At 58.5% G+C, this 23,835-nt stretch overlaps 1 protein-coding gene across 3 annotated transcripts in view; it reads left to right on the forward strand.

The window, feature by feature from the left end:
• The window catches only part of FCHSD1 (FCH and double SH3 domains 1), a 58,080-nt gene that overhangs the window by 30,235 nt on the left and 4,010 nt on the right, over positions 1-23,835 (forward strand). For 2 of the 3 annotated variants that reach the window (XM_045027151.1, XM_045027152.1), the window contains exons 7-21: positions 2,149-2,246; positions 3,152-3,197; positions 9,212-9,285; positions 15,968-16,112; positions 16,238-16,374; positions 16,678-16,741; positions 17,017-17,145; positions 18,565-18,687; positions 18,958-19,053; positions 19,219-19,335; positions 19,632-19,736; positions 21,966-22,127; positions 22,354-22,482; positions 23,157-23,240; positions 23,607-23,784. In XM_045027151.1, the coding sequence (XP_044883086.1) occupies positions 2,149-2,246; positions 3,152-3,197; positions 9,212-9,285; positions 15,968-16,112; positions 16,238-16,374; positions 16,678-16,741; positions 17,017-17,145; positions 18,565-18,687; positions 18,958-19,053; positions 19,219-19,335; positions 19,632-19,736; positions 21,966-22,127; positions 22,354-22,482; positions 23,157-23,240; positions 23,607-23,784 (1,687 nt within the window). Of the gene's footprint in view, positions 1-1,692; positions 1,818-2,148; positions 2,247-3,151; positions 3,198-9,211; positions 9,286-15,967; positions 16,113-16,237; positions 16,375-16,677; positions 16,742-17,016; positions 17,146-18,564; positions 18,688-18,957; positions 19,054-19,218; positions 19,336-19,631; positions 19,737-21,965; positions 22,128-22,353; positions 22,483-23,156; positions 23,241-23,606; positions 23,785-23,835 lie in introns of those variants that run through there. The other variant, XM_045027153.1, reaches the window with a different exon arrangement.

The following is a 23,835-nucleotide window of genomic DNA, read 5'->3' on the forward strand; positions in this document are numbered from 1 at the left end:
CCAGGGCCAGGCTAACCAATAGCTCCTCGTGCTCAGTGCCACCCCAGGACATCCCCGCTCTGGAACAGGCCAAAATGGCTTTTTCAATTCACTAACAATCCCAAACCAGTTCAGATTCAGGTGGACCTGAACCCAGTGTTTTTCTTCTATTTTTCAGAATTGCCACCAAAACAAAACCCCTGCTCCAGGGTTTATCTGGGTGTCTCTATGTCCCACACACCTCTTCTCCAGGCTGGCGCCTGTGAGCCAAACCCCAGATTGTCCCTGTCCCATGAAGCACCCTCAGCCCCATCCCCAGTCAGATCCCTGGGAGCGGGGAAGCTCCTTGTGGGGAGAAGGTGGAGCAAAGGGAAGGGGCAGGGAGGCTTGGGCAATATTGAGTCACAGGAAATTAGGCTAATTGAGGAAGTTTTGTCCAGACTCCCGGCCCGAGGAGCCTTCCAGGAATTGGAACCGCCCCAGGAGCTAAGGCTGCCCCTCTTACCCACCCTGCAATTGGAGGGATGTCCTCTGTGTTGGTCATGCTGCCCCTCCCCCATAACTGCATTGGCACAGATGTGCCAACCCTCACTTTCCTGTGGAGTATCACAGGCATCATAGAATCATAGATTATTAGGTTTGGAAGGGACCTCAAGAGATCATCTAGTCCAACCCCCTGCTCAAAGCAGGACCCATCCCCAAATGGCCCCCTCAAGGATTGAACTCACAACCCCGGGTTTAGCAGGCCAATGCTCAAACCACTGAGCTATCCCTCAGAGCCAGTCACCCCAAGGGCCCAGCTCCTGCAGGACTCAGGTATGTCTGAGTCCCACACTGTGCCCACCTCTGGGCCAGGGCAGGGTGAGGGGCATACCTGGGGCAGAGCTCTAGCTCCAGGCAAGCAGATGCTGTAGCCAAACTGGCTTTGATGGGGAGGGAAGGATTGCTGTACATTTTCCAGATGAGATCCCTCCCAACCAGGCAGAGGCCTGTTCCACCAGCTGGTCCCCAGAGCCCTTGGTGTGGGGGATCCAGCTGGATGAGATGGAGAGAGAACAGATGGGTTCTGCCAGGCAGAGGCAGGAGTGGGCCAGGCAGCCAGACAGGGCCGTGAGCGCCTTGCATGGACATTGGGCATGCAGCTGCCCCAGAGAGACCCGGGGCTGCCTTGGCACCGAGAACTGCAACAGGGAGAGTAGAGACATGGGCACAGAGCCCCAGGCAGAAGTTGGTGCCACCAACAGACACAGGTGTAACAGTAACACCAAGCAGTATTTCCAGGGTGCCCATCCCTGGCTGGCATCCCCTCCCTGCCGGTCTGTGCCCAGGGCTCTGTCTGTCCCCAGGCCAGCACCCCCTCCTTGCTAGTCTGTGCCCAGTCCAGTGCCTCCTCCCTGCCGGTCTGTGCCCAGGGCTCCCTCTGTGCCCAGCCCAGCGCCCCCTCCCTGCTAGTCTGTGCCCAGGGCTCCCTCCGTGCCCAGTCCAGCGCCTCCTCTCTGCCGGTCTGTACCCAGGGCTCCCTCTGTGCCCAGTCCAGCGCCTCCTCCCTGCCGGTCTGTGCCCAGGGCTCCCTCTGTGCCAAGCTCGGCGGCGCCCCCTCGCTGCCGGTCCGGGCCCAGTCCCCGCCTGGGATCACTGCCCTCCCTGCGCCGCGGGCCGGAGGCGCCGGCTGAGCCCATGGAGCTGCGCCCGGCGGCTGGGAGGAGCCCGGGCCCGGCGGGGGCGGAGTCGGCAGGCGGGGGCGGATCCCGGCAGTTCCGGGCTCCCCGCATCCCCGGCCGCGGCAGGACGCGGCGCAGCGCAGCGCATTCGGGACGATGCAGCCGCCTCCCCGCAAGGTGGGTCAGGACGCGGCTGGGGAGCGGGGCGGAGGAGCCCGGTGCCCAGACCGGCACTGTCCGGGGCGGGCTGTGGGTCCCGGCGGTGGGCATTGGCCGCGCTCGGCCCTCGCCCTGCAGCACCCTGCCCTGTCCCCTCGGCTCCTGCTTTTCCAGGCTAGTCCTGGGTTCCTGCTTAGCGGGGTCTGCAAGTCAGGCCACAGCAGGGAGCGGTCTGTGGCGTGGACAGCGCCGAGCTGATCCGGAGAGGCCGCTGGTGCTGCAGAGGGTATGAGGCCCGGGGTGCAGAGCACAAGTCCCGGCCCTGACCTAAGAACTCCTTCCTTGGCAGGTGAAATTGACCCAGGAGGTGAAAGTGCGCTTCATAGAGCAGCTGTCTAGCCTGCAGAGTAAGCAGCAGCGGGAGACAGAGCTGTTGGAAGACATCAGGTACCAGAGGCCAAAGCTGTCCTGGATCAGGGACTAGCAGAGAGTGGCTGCGACTGTCCTGTGCCTTATGCCTCGCTGTCAGGCCCCCAGGCTGATCCTTCTGGCTGAGACCTGCAGACTCAGGCTGTACCCCTTCCCCTGGGACATCCCTCGTTTGGGCAATGAGCTAGGTGGAGTCTTTTTTTCCTTCTTCACAGTAGGGGAAGGAGACGAAGCTGAGAAGCAGGAAATCTCTGGGCAGCCTGTGCTGTTCACCAGCAGCTCCTGGTGATGGTGCTGGAAGAGACCCACGGGAATGCAGGGTGGGGGTCAGCAGTAGTGGGGATATGTTAAAGCGACGGTAATCTAAAATGTATTTAGCAGCTACTAAGAGGTCATTGACTGCCAAGGCTGGAGACAGAACCCTCAGCCCTGTATGATGTAGGCAGTGGCAATACGCTTCCGCTGCCCCACCCTCACACGGTGTGTCATCTACAGGGCCCATTAGTCCTCCCTCCCCCTGGCCCACCCTGAGGTGGGCCCATTCGTTTGATGTCTGTGCTGGCTGGTGCCGGTTGTGATGGTGCTTTACATGGTGAGGACATGTACCGACCAGGGACTGATCTGGGACTCAGTCACTTGTTCCACCTGTGGGCCACTGAGCTGCCCTCACGTGGGAACAGCTTCCATTGGCTGATCACCTGGAGTGTGTTGGGATGGGCGCTGTGGAGGCAAAAGGCTCCATGCCCTTTTACCAGCTCCAATGCAGTCAGTCCCCAGGACACATGGGTGTGGTGTCCCAGGGGCTGTGCAGGGTGCATGGGGAGCTGCAATGAAGCCATGCTGACAGATGAAGGATGAGGGGCTCTGGGCATGTCCTGGGCCATGTGCATGCTGCCACTTACCACCACGTGCTCTCCCTGCAGGTCCTACAGCAAGCAGAGATCTGCCATCGAGCGGGAGTATGGGCAGGTAAGGAGGGGCCACGTCTCGGCCTCTGTTCAGAGACATCACTGAGCACATTCCGGTACCAGTGTATGTAATCTGAATCCCAAGGGACTAATCACAGGCCATGGAAGGGGTGACTCAAAGGCAATTAGGGCAAGAAGTCAAAACAGTTTGGCAACCAGCCTTAGTCATGGTCTGTTCATCATGGCTCAGAGCTCACAATAATGTCACGCCAAGTGGGAGGAATAGGGCTGGCCTGTTCCACCCGTTTGAAGCCAGTGTTCTTCCGACCTGTGGAATGATCTCCAGAGCTGCTGGGAGGGTCTGGTGAAGGACAAGATGTGCAGCTGTCATCATCTTGTTCCCCAGGCTTTGGTTATTTGGGCATATGGGTGCCATGGAACCATCAGAATGCATGCGAGGGAGGCCCGAAGCCCAGGGACGAGTCAGAGTTTGGGTCACATGTCATAACATCTATTCCTTGGGCTGAAGTTTGGAGAAAGCCAGGCTGGGCCCCGTCCAGCAAGGTGCTGGGTCCCTCTGTCCCCATGGAACTCTGCAGGCTTGGACCCTTCCACTGGAGTCCAAAAGAGTCTATCACCATTGGACATGGTGTAGCTGAGTGGGCGGCTCTCGCCATTCCTCCACCGGACAGGCTGTGAGTCAGCCCTCCTTTGCTGACGGTACCTGAGCTGGGGCAATGCAGCGTCTGGGTTCCATCGCTACCTTGCCCACCAGCGATGCCTCCTCTGGTGTCAGCTGGCACCGGCACGGAGCTGTCACTGGGGAGACCATCTGGGTGATGTGTAGAGCTCTGGGCATAACAGCCACGTGGAGCAGGGATGCTCAGCACCTGATCTCTGGTCTCTGCCAGGCTGACACGGCACACTTCTGCTCTCTCCGTCCTGCTGCCAGCAGTGCTGGGTAGGACACTGCCGGAGGGCGGGTGGGGGCATATGTTTAACCCTGACGGCTCTGGTGAGTCCCACCAGCAGTGGGTGTTGCTTCCCCTCCTCTCCTCCTGCTCCCACCTGGCCCAGCAGCTTCTCCTCGGGCGTAGGTCACACATGAGAACGCATCCAGGATAAATGACTCTGCACCCACCCTTAGGCAGGGGCATCCGGTCCCTTCTGCTGGGCTGTTTTCTTCTGGCGCTATTGAGAGACCATGGCGGTGGGTGCAATCAAAATATCTAGAGAGGGCCTAATCCTGCAGTAATTTGCCCACACGGCCACATTGGAGCCAGCCAGGCCGTGACTGGGGCTAAGTGTTTGTAGAACTGGGCCCAAGGAGGAGTCTGTGTTCGTTCAGCAAAACCCTTATGCCTCCTGCACTCTCACAGCTCCCCTGGCTGGCTCCCCATCCCCCTTATTCTGGATTTCCTCCTTCCGATTTCCCCCACCCTGATAGCTCCCTCCCACCTGCAGTAGAAACAGAGGCACTGTAATTTCTAAGCAGGTCACTGGTCTGATGTGAAATGCCCATCATGCTATGTGTTGTGTCCACAGTGTTACCCCTTGGAAGCAAATTCCTCTCTGAGCCTGGCTGAGCTTCACCTTGTGCCCTGATGCTGGAGAATCCTTTTGTAAAGTTCCAGTCCAACCTCTCTCTTGCAGAGAGTGGATATGGAATGGCTAGAATCTTTCAAGGACTTGAAAGAACAGGACTTTTCCTGTTCTCCTTGCTAGGGCCATGGTGTGTGCTGCTCTTTTAAGTGGCAGGTTCGTCTTAAGCAGTTTGCCTCAAGTGTCCTGCTGCAGTGAGTTCCATAGGTTAGCAGAGAATCCTTTCCTTTGATTCATTCAGAACGTTAGCCTTTTTACTTCATGTGCCACCTGGTCCTTGGGCAATGAAAGCCTCTAACTGGCCTTCTCAGGAGTGTTCGTTATCCAGTATTACATTGTGTTTTCTTGGTACAGAGCTTCTGCTACAAAGGGCAATAAGTAAAACCAGCCCACCCAAACTGCAGCCCCCAAGGGAGAACTAAATGCTGAGCCTGCAAGGGGAGGAAGGGAAGAGACTTGAAGGCACCAGGAGAGGGTTTGAAAGGGTGGAAAGAGAATGAGTGCCGCAAAGAGCTGGGGGTAATAGAGAGAGTGTGATAGACTCAGCAAGAGAAGGATTCCCGGAGACAGGAGGAGTGATGGGAGCAGCCGGCAGGCGCGAAGGAATGAGGGGAGGAGTACTGGGTCAGCCTGTGGTGTTAAAGGTCAGGGTTCCCGAGTGCTCAGTGCCCTTGGTGGGCCAATCTTCCCAGAGGGCCTTGAGCATAAGCTCTCTTGAAAGAGCGCAGAGGTGGCTACGTGGGTGGCTGAGGACTGTGCCGTGAGTGGAAGGAAGACAAGCAATGTGACCCACCAGCAAGTGGCAGTCCTGCTGCCGGGGCTGATGGAGGCTCTGGCCCCATTGGCTCTGAGGTGGGTCTGTGAGATGCCTGCGAGGTTAGACACGTGGCTGCGCTGAGGAGGAGCTGACTAACAAGGAAGCTGGGGCTCCTAATGGTGACACCATGAGGATATGGGGCCTGCCTGCATGACGGAGGGTAGGATTGCTGCCATGCCCTTTTCAAATTGCCTTCACTCAAGAGGAAGTGGAGAAGGGCGGGTGGAGGGAGAGGTGGCTACACAGAGACTGGGAGGCCCTCTGTGTGCTGATGGCACCGCTGGCCAGGAGCCGAGACAGTATCCCCAAGTGGGTGAGCGCAGCGAGCAAAGCTGAGTAGGGCGCCCGGGAACACCCTGGAGAGATGCACATGCGGGCTCCTTCCAGGGAATCAGGACTAAAGGACACCCCCGAGAGGGGGCTGGGTGTCCCCGTGACAGGGCAGGAGGTCCTGGGGACACCCTGGAGAAGGGGGCTGCGTGCCCCTGTGACAGGGCAGAAGGTGCTGGGGACACCCCCGAGAGGGGGCTGGGTGCCCCCGTGACAGGGCAGGAGGTGCTGGGGACACCCCAGGGAAGGGGGCTGCGTGCCCCCGTGACAGGGCAGGAGGTGCTGGGCACACCCTAGAGAGGGGGCTGGGTGCCCCTGTGACAGGGGACAGGGTGATGGGGACACCCCGGAGAGGGGGGCTATGTGCCCCTGTGACTGTGGGCTGGGGCCTGTCTGTGCCTCTTTCTTTTCTCCTCTCCAAAGTGAAAGGGCCCTGATCTGTGTTGCTTCCTCTCGTGGCTGCTCTGGCTGCCTTATTCCTTGTCTTGCCCGCTCCTCTGATGAGGTGCGTAGGCGAGCGCAGAGGTGTCTTCTGTGCACACAACATCCTTCCTGTGTTATTTCCAGCCTGCCCCTGCTCCGACCTAACTTCTTCTTCTCTCTCCTGGCTGCTGCTGGGCGCTGAGCAGACGTCATCACTGCCCACGTTGATTCCTAGGCCTAGCTCGAGAGATTACTGCTAACTCCCCGCCCAGCAGTGTGTGAGTACTTGATGTGGCCCCGCTGTGTGTTGCGTTCCACCTGTCTGTGTTGATTCCATCTGCTGCCATGTCCCATGTCCTAGGTTGAGTCTCTCAGCCTTGATTACCATAGAATAGATCAGTCTGTGTTGTCGGCATGCCCCCATTTGCCAGGCTGCTACACAGTCTTCTGAACTGGCCCCTAGGGCAGCCTGGCTGGGCACCTTTTCCCGTGCTACGAGCTGGTCACGAGACTCAGCCGAGCTTGAGAGATGGGGCAGAGAAGGGAACTCGCTGTCACTCCTCAACCCCCCTAGACCCTCCTCTAGCTCTGACATGTCTTGGGTTTAGTCTGGGGTTGGAGGAGAATATTTTGGAAGGTGCAAGTGAATTGGCTGACTGGTTGAGCTGTTTCATAGCCTTGAACTCTGGCACGCCGTTGGCTCTCCAGCTTGCACAGAGGACTCTGACCTTGCTCCTTTATCTCTAGCTGCTTTCACTCCCGAAAACTGCCACTGTTTATTTGCTTTAATCCTGGTGCTTGTTTCCCCCCATGGTGGGTGAGCAGGCCCAGGAGCAGCAGGATCGTTCCGTTTCCAGATCACGTTATTCAGAGGCTTATTGTTCAGGTCGACATCTCGCTGTGGTCCCCTGGCAGCAGCTCTATAGTGTCCCTGTTGCTAGGAGGCTCCTGAGAGCTGCTGATTCTGCCAGCTGAGCCAGCACATTCTAACATCTAAGATCTGGGACCCTGTGACCACTGGGGCTCACCGGGTCAGTCCCTTTAGCCAAAGAGACTGTGCGACCAGCATCAGCCAGAGCTGGGTTCTTCCACTCCCACCTCCTCCCCAGAGCTCCATTCTCGAGCTCACTGGGAGAATGGGGCCCCTCCTGGAGGTGACATGCAGGCCCCCTGGTAGCTACAGGTTTCACTTGCGTGACATCCGTGTTCCTTGGGCTGTGACCACAGGAAGGATGTCCTGGGGTCATTTGAACTGGTTGTGGAAGTGGTGTCATTAAAGTGGTGCAGACCCCGCCGTGGACAATTTCTCTTTCTGAGCGGCTCATTTCCATGTAGCCTGAACCTGTCCCCACTCAAATGAACTGAAACAGACAAAAGGCTGGTTTAAACCGGAATAAGAGCATCCACAGGAGGGTTTCATGTCCTGGGTTAAACCAGTGCAACACTCCTGCATGGACAGCCCTTAGTGGATGCCACAGAGGGGATGGGCTGCGCCTGCTGCATCGGGCGGGAGTGGGCATTGTCTCGCCAATCAATTGTGTAATGATGCCACAACCTCAGCAGAGTTTGCCATGCTCCCTGCCTTGAGCAGGCCTGTGTTTCTGCGTGGTGCTTAGGAGGGAGATGTGCTACCTGCTTTCTCTGAGAGGTGCTCACAATGTGTAAGGTGGCTGTGCAGTCAGGCCACGGACCCTGGGCTGGAGGGGGCTGTGCCAGGCCCTAAGCCCCCTCAGGAGCCTGTGCCAGCTGCCCACATACTTTTCCATGCTGGAAGCAGGGTCACTACTGGCCTCTTGCCCTCCATTGGCTTCCTCGTCTCAGTGGCTGGTGCCCCTCCCTGCCCTCACCCAGTCCTGCCTCGAGGATGCAGCTGATTGTACCGTTGGCCCGTCTCTACAACAGACTTTCACCGGCCTAGCCGTGTCGGTCAGCGGAATTTGTATAGCCTGAGTGGTGCCGGCCAGGCCCCTAGTGCAGACACAGCTGCACTGCGATGATAACACAAATCCTCGTCATACCAGCAGACTGCATCTTTGCCGGAGTGGCTTATTTCGCTGAGAGGGCTGGATTAAGCTGGGCTAATCCAAATGTAGTTTGCCAGGCTGAGCTGTGTCCGCATGAGGAGCACGTTGCCAGTGTAGGACAGCGGTATAACCACCCTGGTAAAGCCGCCTGAGCGTAGGCCTGCTCTTGGTTTGTGACTTCATCGCCCCTGCTCCGCTCAGCTGCCTCGTTTTCTGCCTCCCTCGCAGACCAGGGTTCCCTGTAATAGATACTTGTTCTCTCACTCTCCAGCTGCCTCGTTCTGTTGCTGGCCTCCTGCCCCACTCATTCTGTCCCCTCGCTTGCACTGCCCCTCCATTTCTCACTCCCATCTCGTTGTTGTCGCAGGCAGCAAAGGGCCCAAAGGGGTAGAGTCCCTGGCAAAGAGCAGTGGCCAAACTTTGGCCATGGGGAGCTCTCAGCTTCTCCCAGCAGGAGGCGCTGGAAGGAGAGGTGCATTAGTGCGGGCTCCTCGCTGCTCCATTGCTGGCCTCACCCAGAGGGAGGCGCTGGAGGGCGGGGGGAGGGATCATGGTTAGAGACAATGCACTTGACTCTGTACCCGGCTGAATGACTGCACAGCCCTGGTCAGTGCCGTGCTCATTCCCCAGCTCTTCTGACTGTCCTGCTGTGGGAAGTTGCCCTGGGGCGGTTGCTGGGACCTGTGCAGTGTGCATAGGAACAGCCGTGGTTTTGTTCTCTGAGTGGGGCATTGCTGTGAACAACCCAGCAGGCAGAGGAGCTTGGTGCCCTTGGTGCGAGCCCTGTCGGGGAGAAGCCCCCTCCCCTCATTGGCTGGGAGCCCCAGGTGGGGCTGGGAGAGGAGACACAGTGGTGGCTGATCTAGGGTTTGTTTGCAGGCACTGCAGAGGCTGGCGAGTCAGTTCCTGAAGAGAGACTGGCAGCGGGGCCGAAGTGAAACCAACGACTCCAGGTGGGACAGCTCGCTGGGGCCTGAGCCTGCTAGCCACGTACTGTTTGTGTTGGGCTGGCCTGCCCTGCAGTCAGCATCTGGGGCTATGAGGGAACTCCAGCCAGGGGCAGCTCTCTGCTACGTTAGTCCTGGACTTGCCAGCAGGAGGCACTATAAAGAACAGCATAGGAGCACCAGCTCTAGGGAGCTCAGAGTCACTCCAGTCCCAGACTTCCCCAGCAGGGGGCGCTGTAGGGAGCAGGCCAGCAGAGCTGGCGATCTGGGGTGCTCTGTTCTGTTAACTTAGGTGGAATATATGAGCCCAAAGAGTCAGAGCTGTTAACGTGACCCACTCACTGTCCAGCACTAACCAGGGTTACACAGGGGTCGGGGTTTGCTACCCAGAGACTCCAGCCTGCATCTTACCCTGGCAACACTCCTTTAAACAGCCTGTTATTGGAGAGTCAGCAAAGGAGGAAAAACAGTTCAAGTGTTTGAAATGTGAAGTATTAAGTCAGGCTGTCAGTGTAACCACATCCCTGGGTCCCTTCCCCTTAGCTGGAGAGTCTTTAGAAGGAAAAGCCCCTTGCTGGAGTCTCTTAGGTGGTATCAGTGACGGTAATAACTGGCCTTTTGGGGAAAAGAGAAGTTAGCAGAGCTGTGGTTAAAGCCTGATCCTGTTTTCTAGACAACAAAACAAGCCGAACACACACCGAAGGGGAGGGATGAGAACACGAGGGCAGAAAATACAGCTGGCTCTGGTGTTGACTTTCACTTGCAGCCTCGCTACTGGAACAAAACTGCTGCCCTGAGACCTGGCAAACGAATACCAGTATCAGGCTGTTTAGGGCATTGCTTTGAGCTGCCTCTTTGATGCCAGGATCATAGAAGGGTTGCAAAATATGCAGTCTTGTCCAGTTAAGCCAGACTCGTATTAGACAGAAGGAAAAAGGGGAAGGGGGAGAAAAGAAGAGGAAAGAGTAGAAATGAGATAGGGAAGAAAAAGGACACATGGAGGGGGGAGAAGCAGTCTCTCATCCCAGGTGGTGGTTGGGATTCAGCCAGAGCTGGTGGAGGCAGTGATGCCATGTGGGTCTCTCTCTCTTGTCTGATCTGGTCAGGACAGCTCTCAGGGTTAGGACTGAGAAGGTTGGGGTTCCAGGAGACAATTGGGGTAGCAGCCATGATGGCAAAGCTCACTCTTTTCCCTTTTCTCAGCCAGCCAGTGTCTCAGTAGCCAGCTTTCCCCCTGTGCCATCCCCCCCTAACCCCAGACGTTTCTTTCTGAGAACACAAGAAGCAATGATGGTGCAGACTAGCCCATCCTCTCAGTATGTTGGTCACCAATTAGGTCTAATTGCCAGTTAGGGTTGCCAACCTTCCTGGAGCGGCCGGGAGTCTCCCGGAATCGGCCTCAATCTCCCGGTGGCTTTTAAAGGCGATCCAGCTCCCAGAAGCAACTGGCATGTCCGGCTCCTAGGCACAGGGGTGGCAAGGGGTGGGGGCAGTGCACAGAGACCCCGAGTGTCAGCTCTGCAGCTCCCATTGGCCAGGAACCGTGGCCAATGGGAGCTGCAGGGGTGGAGCCTGCAGGCAGGGGCAGCACACAGAGCCTTCTGGCCACCCCTGAGCCTAGGAGCCAGACATGCCAGCTGCTTCCAGGAGCTGCCTGAGGTAAACACACCCCAAACCCCTACCGCAGGTCAGAACCGTTCTCGCACCCAAACTCCCTCCCAGAGCCTGCACACACACCCCAATACCCTGCCTCAGCCCTTAGCCTTCTGCACCCAAACTCCCAGAGCCTGCACCCTGAACCCCCAGCCCAGAGCCCCCTCCTGCACCCCCGATCCCACACCCCCAGCCAGAGCCCTCACCCCCTCCTGCACCCCAACCTGCTGCCCCAGCCTGGAGCCCTCGCCCACACCCTGAACCCCTCATTTCTGGCCCCGCCCCGGAGCCCACACCCCAGCTGGAGCCCTCACCTCCTCCCGCACCCTAACGCTCTGTCCCAATCTGGTAAAAGTGAGTGAGGGTAGGAAAGAGCGAGAGATGAAGGGACGGGGGATGGAGTGAGCTGGGGTGGGGCCATGGAGAAGGAGCGGGGCAGGGGGAGGGCCAAAGGAAAGGGAAGGGACGGGACGGGCAGGGGGTGGGACAAGAGTGTTCAAGTTGGTGTGATTAGAAAGTTGGCAGCCCTATTGCCAACACACCAATTTTGGTCCATTGATTTCCAGTCCAACACTTCTCTTGTTCACCAGGCCTGATCCTAGCACAATCTTTGAGTGATAGCAGGAGGCCGTTTTATTTGGACTAATTCATTTTCCCTGTCTCCCTTTTGCACCTTTTCCCAATCAATCTTCACTGTTATCGGAACATTTCATAAATCTTTAGTCACTTCCCACAATTAGGTTCACAAACAGGATACATTTGTAGGCCTAATTATCACAACAGCTCCCCACCTTTGCCAGCAGGGGGCGTTGTGAGGAATGAGGCAGGAGTGCTGGCTGTGGGGAGCTCCCAGGTACTCCAGCCCCAGCCTCTCCTAGCAGGGGGCGCTGTGAGGAATGGGGCAGGAATCCAGCCCCAGCCTCTCCTAGCAGGGGGCGCTGTGAGGAATGGGGCAGGAGCGCTGGCTGTGGGGAACTCTCAGGTACTCCAGCCCCAGCCTCTCCTAGCAGGGGGCGCTGTGAGGAATGGGGCAGGAGTGCTGGCTGTGGGGAGCTCCCAGGTACTCCAGCCCCAGCCTCTCCCAGCAGGGGGCGCTGACTGTGGGGAGCTCCCAGGTACTCCAGACCCTGCCTCTCCCAGCAGGGGGCACTGTGAGGAATGAGGCAGGAGCGCTGGCTGTGGGGAGCTCTCAGGTACTCCAGCCCCAGCCTCTCCCAGCAGGAGGCGCTGTGAGGAATGGGGCAGGAGCGCTGGCTGTGGGGAGCTCCCAGGTACTCCAGCCCCAGCCTCTCCCAGCAGGGGGTGCTGTGAGGAATGGGGCAGGAGCGCTGGCTGTTGGGAGGTCAGAGCTAATTCAAGCCAAGAATGTAAACAATGGGGCCCGCAGTGAGGTTCCTGAAATCTTTGTCAGGTGCCTCCCTGCATGGCCTGGCATGTGCAAGTGCTGAACCAGCCGGAGGTTCCTGAGCTCAACACTGACAGTCTGTCTGGTTCTGTACATGGACTTGGCAGCTTCACTCTTGGCCCCATTTTGAACGTCCCAGAGTTTCGGCCAGCAGGGAATTGTGCTGGGGAGCTCTCAGGGAGATGGAGCAGCACTCGAGCAGCGGTGGTGCTGCATCCCAGCTGCACCGGGGCAGAGACCCCCTGCCCTTTTGCGGAGACTGGCCTCGCAATGGCAGCTGATCAGCGAGGAGGAGCGAGAGTGCATGTGGGTGGGTGCAGGGGGCTAGATTCCAGTGGAACAACGCATGGGGGAGAGGCTAGATTCTTGGGGTGTCTGTTTTGGAGTGTACATCCCCCAGGATGTCAGGGCAGGGGACATGGGGATGTCTGGGGTTCAGGGGTGTCTGTCCTGGTGTAGATCCCAGAGGGGGTGTGGCTAGGTCTTGTGGGCAGGGTGGTCTCTGTATCAGGGTGTAGATCTACGGGGATGTTGGGGAAGGAGGACGGTGTAGTTAGGCCTTGGCACGGGAGACACCTGCTAGCTAATGCTGCTAGAGTAGAACCTCTGCATTTTCCCTGCTGTTCCACAGATCCTGGTTCCCCTATCCTGGTGGGAGCAGTTGTGTAGAGTTGTCTGTGGGCATTTCATGCTTGTATAGCCATCATGGGTCCTTCCGCCATTGCTAGCCCAGGCAGAGCTGGAGCAGTGCTAGGCCAACCTTGGGGAGAGAGCTGCGACTGCTTGGTGCAGACAGTCTTTGTGCCTTGGCCGTTGGAATTTCTTGGTAGTGAAAGTGGGCAATTATCTTTCTGCCCATTTGAACTGGAGAGGGGTGTCTGGAGGTTCACAACACTGAGTGCTAACTGAGGGCAGACTGTCAGAAACAGGGCAGACACTCCAAGCTGGTGGTTTGTTCTATAATTAGATTTAACCAACTCCATAACAACTGTGAACTCCTGGATCACTGCACCAGTCTCACCATGGAGTCACAGACAGTCCCCTCAGACTCTCTAGTCTATGTTGCTACCCAGACAAGGTGGACTTAGTGATAAATGGTCGCTTACATCAAAAAATCACAAATATTCAGATTGCTTCCAGTCCCAAGAGATCAGTCACTTACCCCCAGATCAACTGGTACTGTAGGTCTTACACCAGAGACAACGCTGGTAGCCAATCCTGTAATAAACTATCCTAGTTAATAAACCTTTAGATAAAGAAATGAGTTATTTACAGGTTCAAGCAAGCAAACATACACACAAGTGAGTTACCATGTATGATTCCTAAAGATCACAGAGATGTAGTAATCTGTCCATTCAAAATGTCTTTTTGGGCAAACCCAGGAATAACCCTGGAGGATCTCTCACTTCAGTATAGAGTCTCTGGCCCTGGGACTGTTTGCTTCAAGAAGCAAAGAGATGGTCATTTTTCCTTGTGAAGCACTTTTATATCTTTCCTCAGAAATCAAACCGATCGCAACAGTTCCCATGCAGGTCCCTTCTTCATGGGATGGGGGGAAGGAAAGTGCTTAGTTTTTGAGCCTTGATCTCACACAATGGCTCCTTTGTGTTTAAGGAACAGGATTTAACATTGTGTTAGAGCCCATCGTTTGCATTACACAAGGCTTTTTCCCTGTGTGGTGAGTTACGCAGTCACAGAGGTTTACAATGCAGATGCTTGCTATCACTTTATAACATGGGGGCGTAGCTGAGTGAGGACAATACATGCAGCATCCTACAAGTATTTTATAAAACACTAAACACATTCTTATCAACTTCACATCTAACATCTATTTGGATGATGCCAACGTCTAGGGAAGCAAGACTGGTTTCTAGCTATGCAGCAAGTGTTCAGCAAGGCCTAGGACCCTGGCACAAGCTGCCAGCATCACAATGGATTTCTTCTTCGCTTCCCGTTCCCCAAACAGGCTGTGTGGCATTGCAGTGCATTGTTAAACTTTGCCATGTTTCACCCCAGAGGTGACTACATTTACAGAACGAGTGATACCTGTGTGAGTCCCTTATCTGCCACGAAAATTTAGCTACTTCTGGGGTGAAACGCATCAGAGTTTAACCATGCACTGCAGTGGCACACGTGTATGTGTATATGGGAGTGCATGTGCGTATGTGTGGTGTTCTGGGTATTCTAGGGGGAAGGTGCTCCCACTAAACACTGTCCAGAGCTATTTATTTTCTGGTATACGAGAGGGGCAGTGGAGAGCAGAGAGGTTTTCACCTGGGAGATATGAGGGGCAAGAGTCAATGACGTAGAGAGATGCAAGAAGCTCAGTACAGGCAGTAGGAGTTGCAGAGAGGAGAGACATGTGGAGGCCACCCCTAGACGCATGGTGGCTGAAGTATAAAGAAAAGGGAGAGAAGACCTGTTGGCTCATGGGAGCAACCCACCAAGCAGTGGCAGATTAGCTACTGGGCCAGCTGAGCCCATGCCAATTGGGGGGCCCTGGAAAAATGGGTGCCCCCTTGCCCTGCTCTGCCCGCCCACCCAGTGCTCCTGCTAGAGAATGGGGTTGGGGTGTAGGGGTCTCCCCGGCAGGAGCACCCCAGCAAGCCCCTGTGCCCCAACCTCATTTCCCCAGCAGGAGTGCTGGGGTGGGGACTGCAAGTGAAAGAGGGGGGGGGAGTGGCCTCCACTTGCTCTGGCCCATAGCCCCTCAAAATGGTAATCTGCCTCTGCCCCCAAGGGCTTTAAAATGGAGGCTCTTGTCCCCTGCATTGTGATGCCTGCTGAGAGCCCAAGTTTGAGGATTGCACCTCTTCCCGTGTGCGAGGAGGGCAGCGCGGGTCTGAAGAGCTGGGGCTTGGGTGGGGATGAGGATGAAGAGGTACAGGAGAGGAAGGCTCGGAGAGGGTCTCAGCACAGGGGAGGACGGGGGTGGTGCTTCAGAGATGGAGATGTCCTGCCTTGCTGATGGAGCGCATGTGGGGAGAGAAGAAAAGTCCAGGGCCAGAGAGAAATCCAAAGCTACTGAGTGGAGGCCAGTGGGAGGCGAGAGCCAGGAGCTGGAGTGGGCATGAGGGGGGAGGGAGCTGTCGTAGGCCATGTCATGTTCTGCAGGGGCTGTGGAGAAGCACATGGGGGTGCTTCATGCTGTAATGACAGGGTTTTTCTGGGTCAGACTTTCTGGGCAGCAGTGTGAGATCCTGAGGGACAGGGCTTCCCAACCCAGCCGGACAGCAGCGATTCTGCCAAGGCCTGCGAGCATGGCCAGTCGTTAGCGGGGCTGATGCAGGATGCGGCTGGGGCTCAGGCAACTCAGGCGGGTGGACAGAAGCTCAGGAAATGGCTTTGCCACTTCCAGAGGTAGGGCTGGATAATGGCCCTGAGATAGATCTGGGACTGCACATCGGCGGAAACCCAGGGAAGATCCAGCTGTGCCAGGCTCTCCATTCAGGGTCTGGGAGCCATGGGGTCCCTGGAGCAGGTTGGCCATCCAGGTGCAATGCGGGAGCTCCTGTGGAGACAGGGAGTGGGGGCGAGAGACAGGGTGCATGTACAGGGCCAGTGTGTGGCAGAGGGGCTGCTCTGCTCCATGGGTGCAGCCAGGCTTCCTCCGATGTCCGTTCCCTGCAGGAGTGCCTTTGCTGTCTGGAAGGGGGCGATTGACAGCACGGTGTGTGCCGGGCAGGCCCGGGTGGCAGCCTCGGAGAACTACCGCAGCCTGAGTCTGGAGGTGGCTAAAACCACCCGACTGTCCAAGGAGCACCTGCTCAAGAAGGTACAGTCTGGGTGGGGGAGGGAGAGACGGGGGTACAGGCCCCAACCTCTTGCTCTTCAAAGGAGGCTTCCAGAGCAGGTGCCAGGAGGGCTGGCTGTGGGGCTCACACCCCCTCTCTGCCCCAGAGCACAGAGCAGCTGCAGAGGGTGCAGGCAGAGCTCCTGGAGACGGTGAAGGAAGTGGGCAAAGCCAAGAAGCACTACATGCATCTGCAGCGGGTCAGCGAGGTGGCCAAGGAGAAAGCGGCTGATGTGGAGGCCCGGTGAGCGAGCGGCACTTGCCCTGTGGGTAGGGGCCGGGGGGGGGGCTGTAAGGACATCTGGTAGAGGGCACCGTGGTGCCTGGGGTGTTTGTCAGAGGTTCCCAGGGTGTTCTGGGAGGGGATCTCCTGACCACCCACTTCTGCCTTTGGCTGCAACCCAAGAGAGCAGGGTGCTCTGTGGGGCCTAGAGAGAGCTCCCACTGCAGGGGTGGCTCCCTCGGTATGGGGCCAGCGTGCCTGTCTTGGAGGGGCCTGTGGGAAGGGGCAGCGACCTGAGCACTGATGGCCATGTCCCTTCTGTAGGCTCCGGAAGAGCGACCATGGCATATTCCACACGAAGGCCAGTTTGCAGAAGCTCAGCACCAAGGTCAGAGTTGTTGCAGAGCCTCTGGCTGAGGGGGCCTGGTGGGCACGGTGGGGAAAGCCTGGCTCTTCCTGTAGGAGGGGTGGTGCTTTGGGTACAGGGCCTTCTGGGAGGCCCCAGGACACCATATGAGGGGAGGGCAGAGCCCTTTGAGGGAGGGGCTGATTGTGGGGAGAGGGGAATGTCGGCGCTGATCGGGGGAAGCCCTGCAGAGGACACTGAGCAGCTGGCCGTGCCCTGGCCCGTTACCCAGGCCATGCTCTGCCTCCCACCCGCAGTTTTCAGTGCAGCTGGCCGAGTACTCGCAGCAGCTGGTGGTGGCACGGAACGAATACCTGCTGACGCTGGGAGCTGCCAATGCCCACCTGGGGCACTACTACCACGTCGAGCTGCCTGCCGTCATGAAGGTAGAAGAGCCTCGTCCTGCAGTCGGCTAGCCAGCCCCTCTTCCAGCTGGGGCACTCATGCTCCTGCCTGCCCTAAGGAGCCAGTCTAGGGGCGGGAGGTGGGCTTCAGTGGCTAGAGAGGAGACTAACAACCCTGAATCCTGGGGCTGTTCCCAGCTGTGTTTCTGTCTCGCTGGGTGCCTCGGCCCCTTTCACTGCTGGATTCCCTAGGGCGACAGCATCCTGGAGCCAGTGGAGGTTCCCTGTGTAGACCATTGAGGAGGCAGGAGCCTGTTAGCCCTGGCCCAGGAGGGTGGCAGAGCTGGGAACAGAGGCCTTGGGTGGTGGTGGGCTTGAGGCCCTGGAGTTCCAGGTTTGCTTTGGAAAGCATCTGCTGTGCAGCTGGGGCTGGAGCTGGGCGAAGGCCCCTCCCTCCTGTTGGGGTTCCCCCCGAGACCAGAAGCCAGGCCATATCTGCCTGGGCCCCCCAGTGTCTGGGGCAGCATGTGTTTCGTCTCCCGCGTAGCTGCCCCTTGGGCTCTGCCTTTGAGCACCAGAGGGTGGTTCTTGGCGCAGAGGGTTTGGTGCACGTACCCACCTGCTCCCAGGCTGGGGATGCAGCACCTGGTCCTCTCTTGCATGTCAGGCATGGTGGAACCACTGTGATTCTGGGAGGGGAGGAGTCCAAGGTTGCTGCCAATGGGCAGCCCCAGCTCTGTGTCCCATGGGCAGGGAGGAACGTGTTCGTCATTTGGTGCGAGACTGCAGGTGGGCTGAAAGAGATTCCCCAGCACTACAGCAGCCTCGCTGGCAGAGGCTGGAACAGTGAGCTCCCCTCAGCCAGCACTCCTGTCCTGCTTCCCACAGTGCGCCCTGGTGTGTCAGGCCGGGGCTGGAGTAGCCAGGAACTCCCCCTGCAACCAGAACACCTGCCCTGCTTCCCACCGCGCCCCTTGCTGGGGAAGGCCAGAGGCTGGGAGATCCACACAGGCTCATGCTGTGTTGGGACAGTAGCTTAGGGGGAAGCCCTGCATTCCCCGAGTGCAGCCCTGGCCAGATAGCCAAGCAGCCGCCCCTTCAGTTCTTTCCAGAATGCCCCTCAGGGCTGGCTCAGGAGCTGCAAACCATGGATCAGCCTGAACCCACCCGAAGCCCCGTGCACTGACCCGTTTCTCCCCAGCTCCAGCTGGCCTGCTTGCCCCTTCCCTGAGCAGACCTCACTCCAGCTGATCCCGTTGCCACTCACTGGCTGCCTTCTCCACTGGCAGTAGGGGGCTCTCTTGTCCTTTGAGGAGCTGTCCGTTTTCCTCTGGTCTGTGTGATGAGTGCAGCAGAGCTCAGAGAAGGACTCTTTTCTCCCGGGGGCGGACAAGGGCGTTCCTGGGGAGTCCCGCCAACCATGTCCTCCCCCCAGTAACTGGCCTGATTGTGCTTTTCCAGACCCTGGATGGTGACCTGTACGAGCGGCTCCGGGACCACCTGACCCTAGTCAGCCAGACAGAACTAGAGGCCTGTCACGCCACGCAGGAGCGGTTTCGGGGGATCCTGGAGGCCTCCACACAGGTAACGGGATCTACCCTGCTTTTCAAGGAGGGGCCAGTCCCATCCCATATCCACACCTTGTGTAGTGCTGGCTGTGCCCACACCCCCACCTCCTGGCATGGTGCCATCCCTCAGGCATGCCTGTACCCCTGCACCCGGCTTGGATGTGGACTGCCATGGGTCATGGGTTCCTAGTGACCAAGCAGTGGCTTGGCCCTGGCTGCCCCTACCCCAATCCCCTCCCAGAGCCCGTGTGCCGCCCTGCTCACCCTCCCCCTGTTGCTCCTGCAGGTGTGCAGGGAGCAGAGCCTCCTCCTGTTCCTGCAGGATAACACTGCCTTCACCCCGACTCCTGAGCAGCAGTTCCAGCCGTCGGGTGCCGACCAGGTAAGGTGGGAGGCCGGGCTCGTGCAGCACTGGGGACAAGGGACTCCCTTTGCGGAGCTCCCCCAGGGTGGTGCCAGGCAGCCGGAGAGGCGCACCGGAGCCCTATCTGAGGGCTGGCAGCAGGGGGCAGCAGGGTGCGCTCTGACTTGTGATACTCTGTCCTAGGCGCGCCTCCTGGAGGCAAGGAGTGGCAGCGCTGGGGAGAGTGGGCTGGAGAAGGAGGTGCGGCGCTGGGCCACACGGGCAGCCAGAGACTACAAAATAAAGACTCATGGCAAGCAGGTGAGTGCCCAGGGCTGCCCAGCTCAGCCCCAGCCCCGGGTTCATCCCAAAGCAGAAGGAGCATCCTCACTGCAAGGCTTGTCCTGTGCCTCCAGGGCGGGACGGATCCACTTCTCCCTGCCCCCAAACATGGGGCATGGACACGGGGTCTCTGGCCTCGTTGGGGGGAGGTGAGGGCAGGCCCCAACCCAGTGGTTCTGGTCTCTCTCTGGGGTGGGGGTCTGGGGCCAGCAGAGTCGTGGTGGAGCCGCAGCTCCTGGTGGCAGTGGGGCTCAGTCTGGCCTGGGCTTATGTAGGTTCTGCAGAGGATGGAAGCCAGGAGGCAGCAGGCCCCTGAAGCGGAGACACCCGGCATGGAGAGGAGGATGGAAGAAGTGAGCGAGAACATCCGGAAAGCAGAGGTGGGTCTGGCAGGCGGGGGACAGGTCAGTAGGGCTGCACGTCCCTCTGGCTACTGGCTTTGTTCCGTGTGCACCCTGTATGCGCCACCCGTACTGTGTCCACCAGTTACCCACCTCCGCTCCTGTGCTGCTGGCCAGTGTGCCCGGCACTGCTGCTGCTGTATGCAGCTTGTTCTGCCAGGATTTGTGCCAGCAGAGCCCTCCCTGCAGATGAAGTGGGAAGGACTGGCAGGAAGTGAATCCCAGCAGCAAGAGGGGGCAGGCAGACTGGGTAACACAAGTTCCCGACACGTCATGCTCCTATGGCAGATACATCGAGGCTCCACAATGCACAGACAACGCTGTTGATAATGCTGCAGCACAAAAGCGCCATGGACAGAATGTGCTGCTTGCCACACGTGTTGCTCAGAATCAGCAGGGTGGCCCTGGCCTTCCCTCTGCCCCTTAGCAGATGCGCTGGTCTGGGATTACCCGTCTGTGAGCTCTTCTCAAGCCAACAGAGCAGCCGTGGGCTCTGTCCATCAGTCTCTGCTCCACATGCAGCATTGCACGGTATTTGAATTGGCTTTTTCTTACTCTCATGTGTAGGGCCTTACCAAATTCATGCCCATGAAAAACGCATCATGGACCGTGAAATCTCATCTCCCCCCATGAAATCTGGTCTTGTGTGTGCTTTTACCCTATACTATACAGATTTCACGGGGGAGACCAGCGTTTCTCAAACTGGGGGTCCTGACTCGAAAGGGAGTTGCAGGGGGGTCACAAGGTTATTTTACAGGGGTCTTGGTATTGCCACCATTACTTCTGTGCTGCCTTCAGAGCTGGGTGGCCGGAGAGTGGCGGCTCCTGACAGGGCCCAGCTCTGCAGGCAGCAGCACAGAAGTAAGGGTGGCAATACCATACCATGCCATCCTTAGCTCTGCGCTGCTGCTGGCGGTGGCTCTGCCTTCAAAGCTGGGCTCCCTGCCAGCAGCTGCTGCTCTCCAGCTGCCCAGCTCTGAAGGCTGCCAGCAGTAGCACAGAATTAAGGGTAGCAGTACCACAATAACCTTGCAACTCCCCCACATAGGTGCAGGAACTAGGAATGCAGGGGGTGCTGCAACTCAGGGCTCCGGTGGCCGGTCCTGCACCTGGGGCTTTGCTCCCAGCCTCAGGTGGGAGGGTGGACAGGGGTAAGTAGGGGCTGGCTTTCAGCACCCCCACTTTTTAAAATGTTCCCGTGCCACTGCTCCCCCACAACTCCTTTTTGGGTCAGGACCCCTACAATTACAACACTGTGAAATTTCAGATTTAAATAGCTGAAATTATGAAATTTACTCTTTTTAAAATCCTATGACCATGAAATTGACCAAAATGGATTGTGAATTTGGTAGCGCCCTACTCATGTCACTAGCAACAGCCTGGCATCTTTAGCTCCTGCTGTGTATGCGGCATGCATCTGAATGACTGCCAGCACCTGCATGCTCTGCAGACTCTTAGCCTTCTGTGCAGCCCGCTCTGGCCACAGTGAAAGACGATGCTCATGTAGGGGCAAATCTGGTACGCCTAGTCCCCTATTATTCTGTTATACTTCTAGTCTGGGTCGAACAGGGTCTGGGGTGTATTCCACCCGCACTCATAGATTCCAAGGCCAGATGGGACCATTGGAATCATCCACTCTGGCCTCCTTTATGGCATAGGCCAGAGACCTGCCCCCCAAATCGTTCGTAGACCAGAATTCTTGGAAAATACATCCAAGAGGGTTTGGAGGGGTGGGGAGGGGGGCTGGATGGGATGGGGCTGGAGGGGAAGGGGTCTGGAGGAACGAGGGACTGGAGGGGCGGGGGGAGGAGCAGGGACAGGGCTATTCCTTGGAGACACACGTAGAGTTGAATAAAAACGTGATTCCAACTTGAACAAGACTCAAGCCCTCCTCCCTACCCCCACCCCATTAGGGTTGCCAACCCTCCTGGATTGGCCGGGAGTCAACTGGAATAGGCCTCGATCTCCTGGTGGCTATTGAAAGCAATCCGGGAGATTTTAATAGGCCACTAAAAGTCCGGTCGGTTTGTTGTGATTAGAAAGTTGGCAACCCTACGCCCCATGGCTCTGGCACCAGCTGATAGCCCCTGGCCCAGCCCTGCTGCTGGGGCAGGAGGGACTCCTCATGCTGGCCGGCTGGGTGCCCAGGCCCATGGCAGGTGCTGAGGCCTGGGCTGACTAGGTGCTTGCTCTCCCTGTGTCCCTAAGATCAGCAGAGTAAAGGCCGATGCCCGGCTGGTATTGCTGCGCCAGGCCGGGCTAGACGTGGACACCTGGCTGGCGGGGGCCATGGGGCAAGTCCTGGAGGAGCTGGAGCAGGAGCGACGGCTGAGTGAGGCCCGCAAGTCAGACAAGGAGTCGACCCCCACGGTGAGAGCTGCCCCTCCACTCTTGGCTTTCCATCCGCCCCAGAGAGCCCAGAGCACCCCTCCCGTGGGGCGGAGCCCTCTGTGCCAGTGGCTGAGGGAGCGGCGGCATCTGCTGCTGGGGTGGCCTGGGCCAGGAGTGTCGCCTTGGTCCTATGGTGGCCCCGTGTGCCCAGAGAGTGGCAGGGCGACTGGGTGGGGGTGCTCTCTCATGCTGGGTTTGTCCCCAGGCAGAAGATTTCGATCTGGCAGAGTTTGATGATTATGATGACAATGAGGAGCTCTTTGAGGATGCCGGTCCCTGCCCTGGCACTGCCCGCATCTACCCATCCACTTGCAGGGTGTTCTTCGGGTACCAGGTAAGGCCCCCACCCCAGGGACACAAGCCTAGCACCCAGGAGCCCTCTGAACAGTGCAACGCTCTTTCAGGGTGCTCTGGGTGCTGAGTGAAGGACCCTGTGACCAGGGGCGGCTCTAGCTTTTTGGCCGCCCCAAGCAGTCATGCACAGGAGGCGCCCCGGAGCCGCGGGAGCAGCGGACCTCCCGCGGGCATGACTGCAGAGGGACCGCTGGTCGCGCGGCTCGGCTGGACCTCCCGCGGCTGCGGACGGCTCGCGGGTCCGGCGGCTCCGCTTGAGCTGCCGCAGTCATGCCTGCGGGAAGTCCAGCCGAGCCGCGGGACGAGCGCCCCCTCCGCAGTCATGCCTGCGGCAGGTCCGCTCCTCCCGGGGCTCCGGTAGACCTCCCGCAGGCATGACTGCGGCAGGTCCGCCGGCCCAGCATGCCACCGCCCCCCGGCGGCAGGGGACGCCCCCTAGATTTTGCCGCCCTAGGCACCAGCTTGTTTTGCTGGTGCCTAGAGCCGCCCCTGCCTGTGACCCAGGCTGGGGCAGTGCCTGCTGGCAGCACGTTCTCTGCTCCCCCCCCTCCCCCCCAGGCTGGGGCACTGCATTCCTCCAGGGTCTTGGCAGCCGGGGCTGGCTGCAGGGAGCACTGCTTCCAACTTGTCCCATGGCTATTGTCCCTTGTGCAGGCCTGCCAGTCTGACGAGCTGTCAATCCACCAGGGTGAGGAGCTGGAGGTCATTGAGGACGGCGATGTGGAAGAATGGGTCAAGGTGGGTGTGGGGCAGTGGGGACGTGTTTATGATGAGGGAGGGGAAGAAACGAAGTGGGAAGTCCCCTTCCAGCACAGCAGCTGGCTAGTCTCCTCTCTCGCTGGAGGAAGCACCAGAGAGGGCTGGGGAATGGGCTGTGGATGCTGGCTCCCTCGGGCCTCCCTCCCAGGCACTGGCTCCCTCAGGCCTCTGTCCCACCCAGGAGCTGGCCCATGGCCTGGGCCGGGATGGGGGAGCCTGGGGTGGCTGCCCTGGGTTCTCGTGTAGGAGTTCAGTTGGCTCAGGCCTGAGTCCTTGCTGCCTGGCCCTGGGAGCTGTCTGGGTTCTTCTAACTTGGCTTCTCCTGCCCTCGGCGGCTGTCTGCAGGCTCGGAACCAGACGGGGCAGGTAGGCTATGTCCCTGAGAAGTACCTGCTGTTCCTAGACGCCGTGGGGAGTGAGCGCAGGGCGCTGACCGGGAGCTGCCAGGAAGGCCCCTCCGAGACCGCCTTGGAAAGGGAGCTCACTAGCATTATGACCATGGACTTGGTGCTGGAGCCAGGAAGTATGTGGCAAGCCCTGGGGCTGCCTGTGGGTGCACTGGGACAATGGGGCT

This window comes from Mauremys mutica, chromosome 8 (genome assembly GCF_020497125.1).
Source record: "Mauremys mutica isolate MM-2020 ecotype Southern chromosome 8, ASM2049712v1, whole genome shotgun sequence".
Taxonomy (NCBI): Eukaryota; Metazoa; Chordata; order Testudines; family Geoemydidae; genus Mauremys; species Mauremys mutica.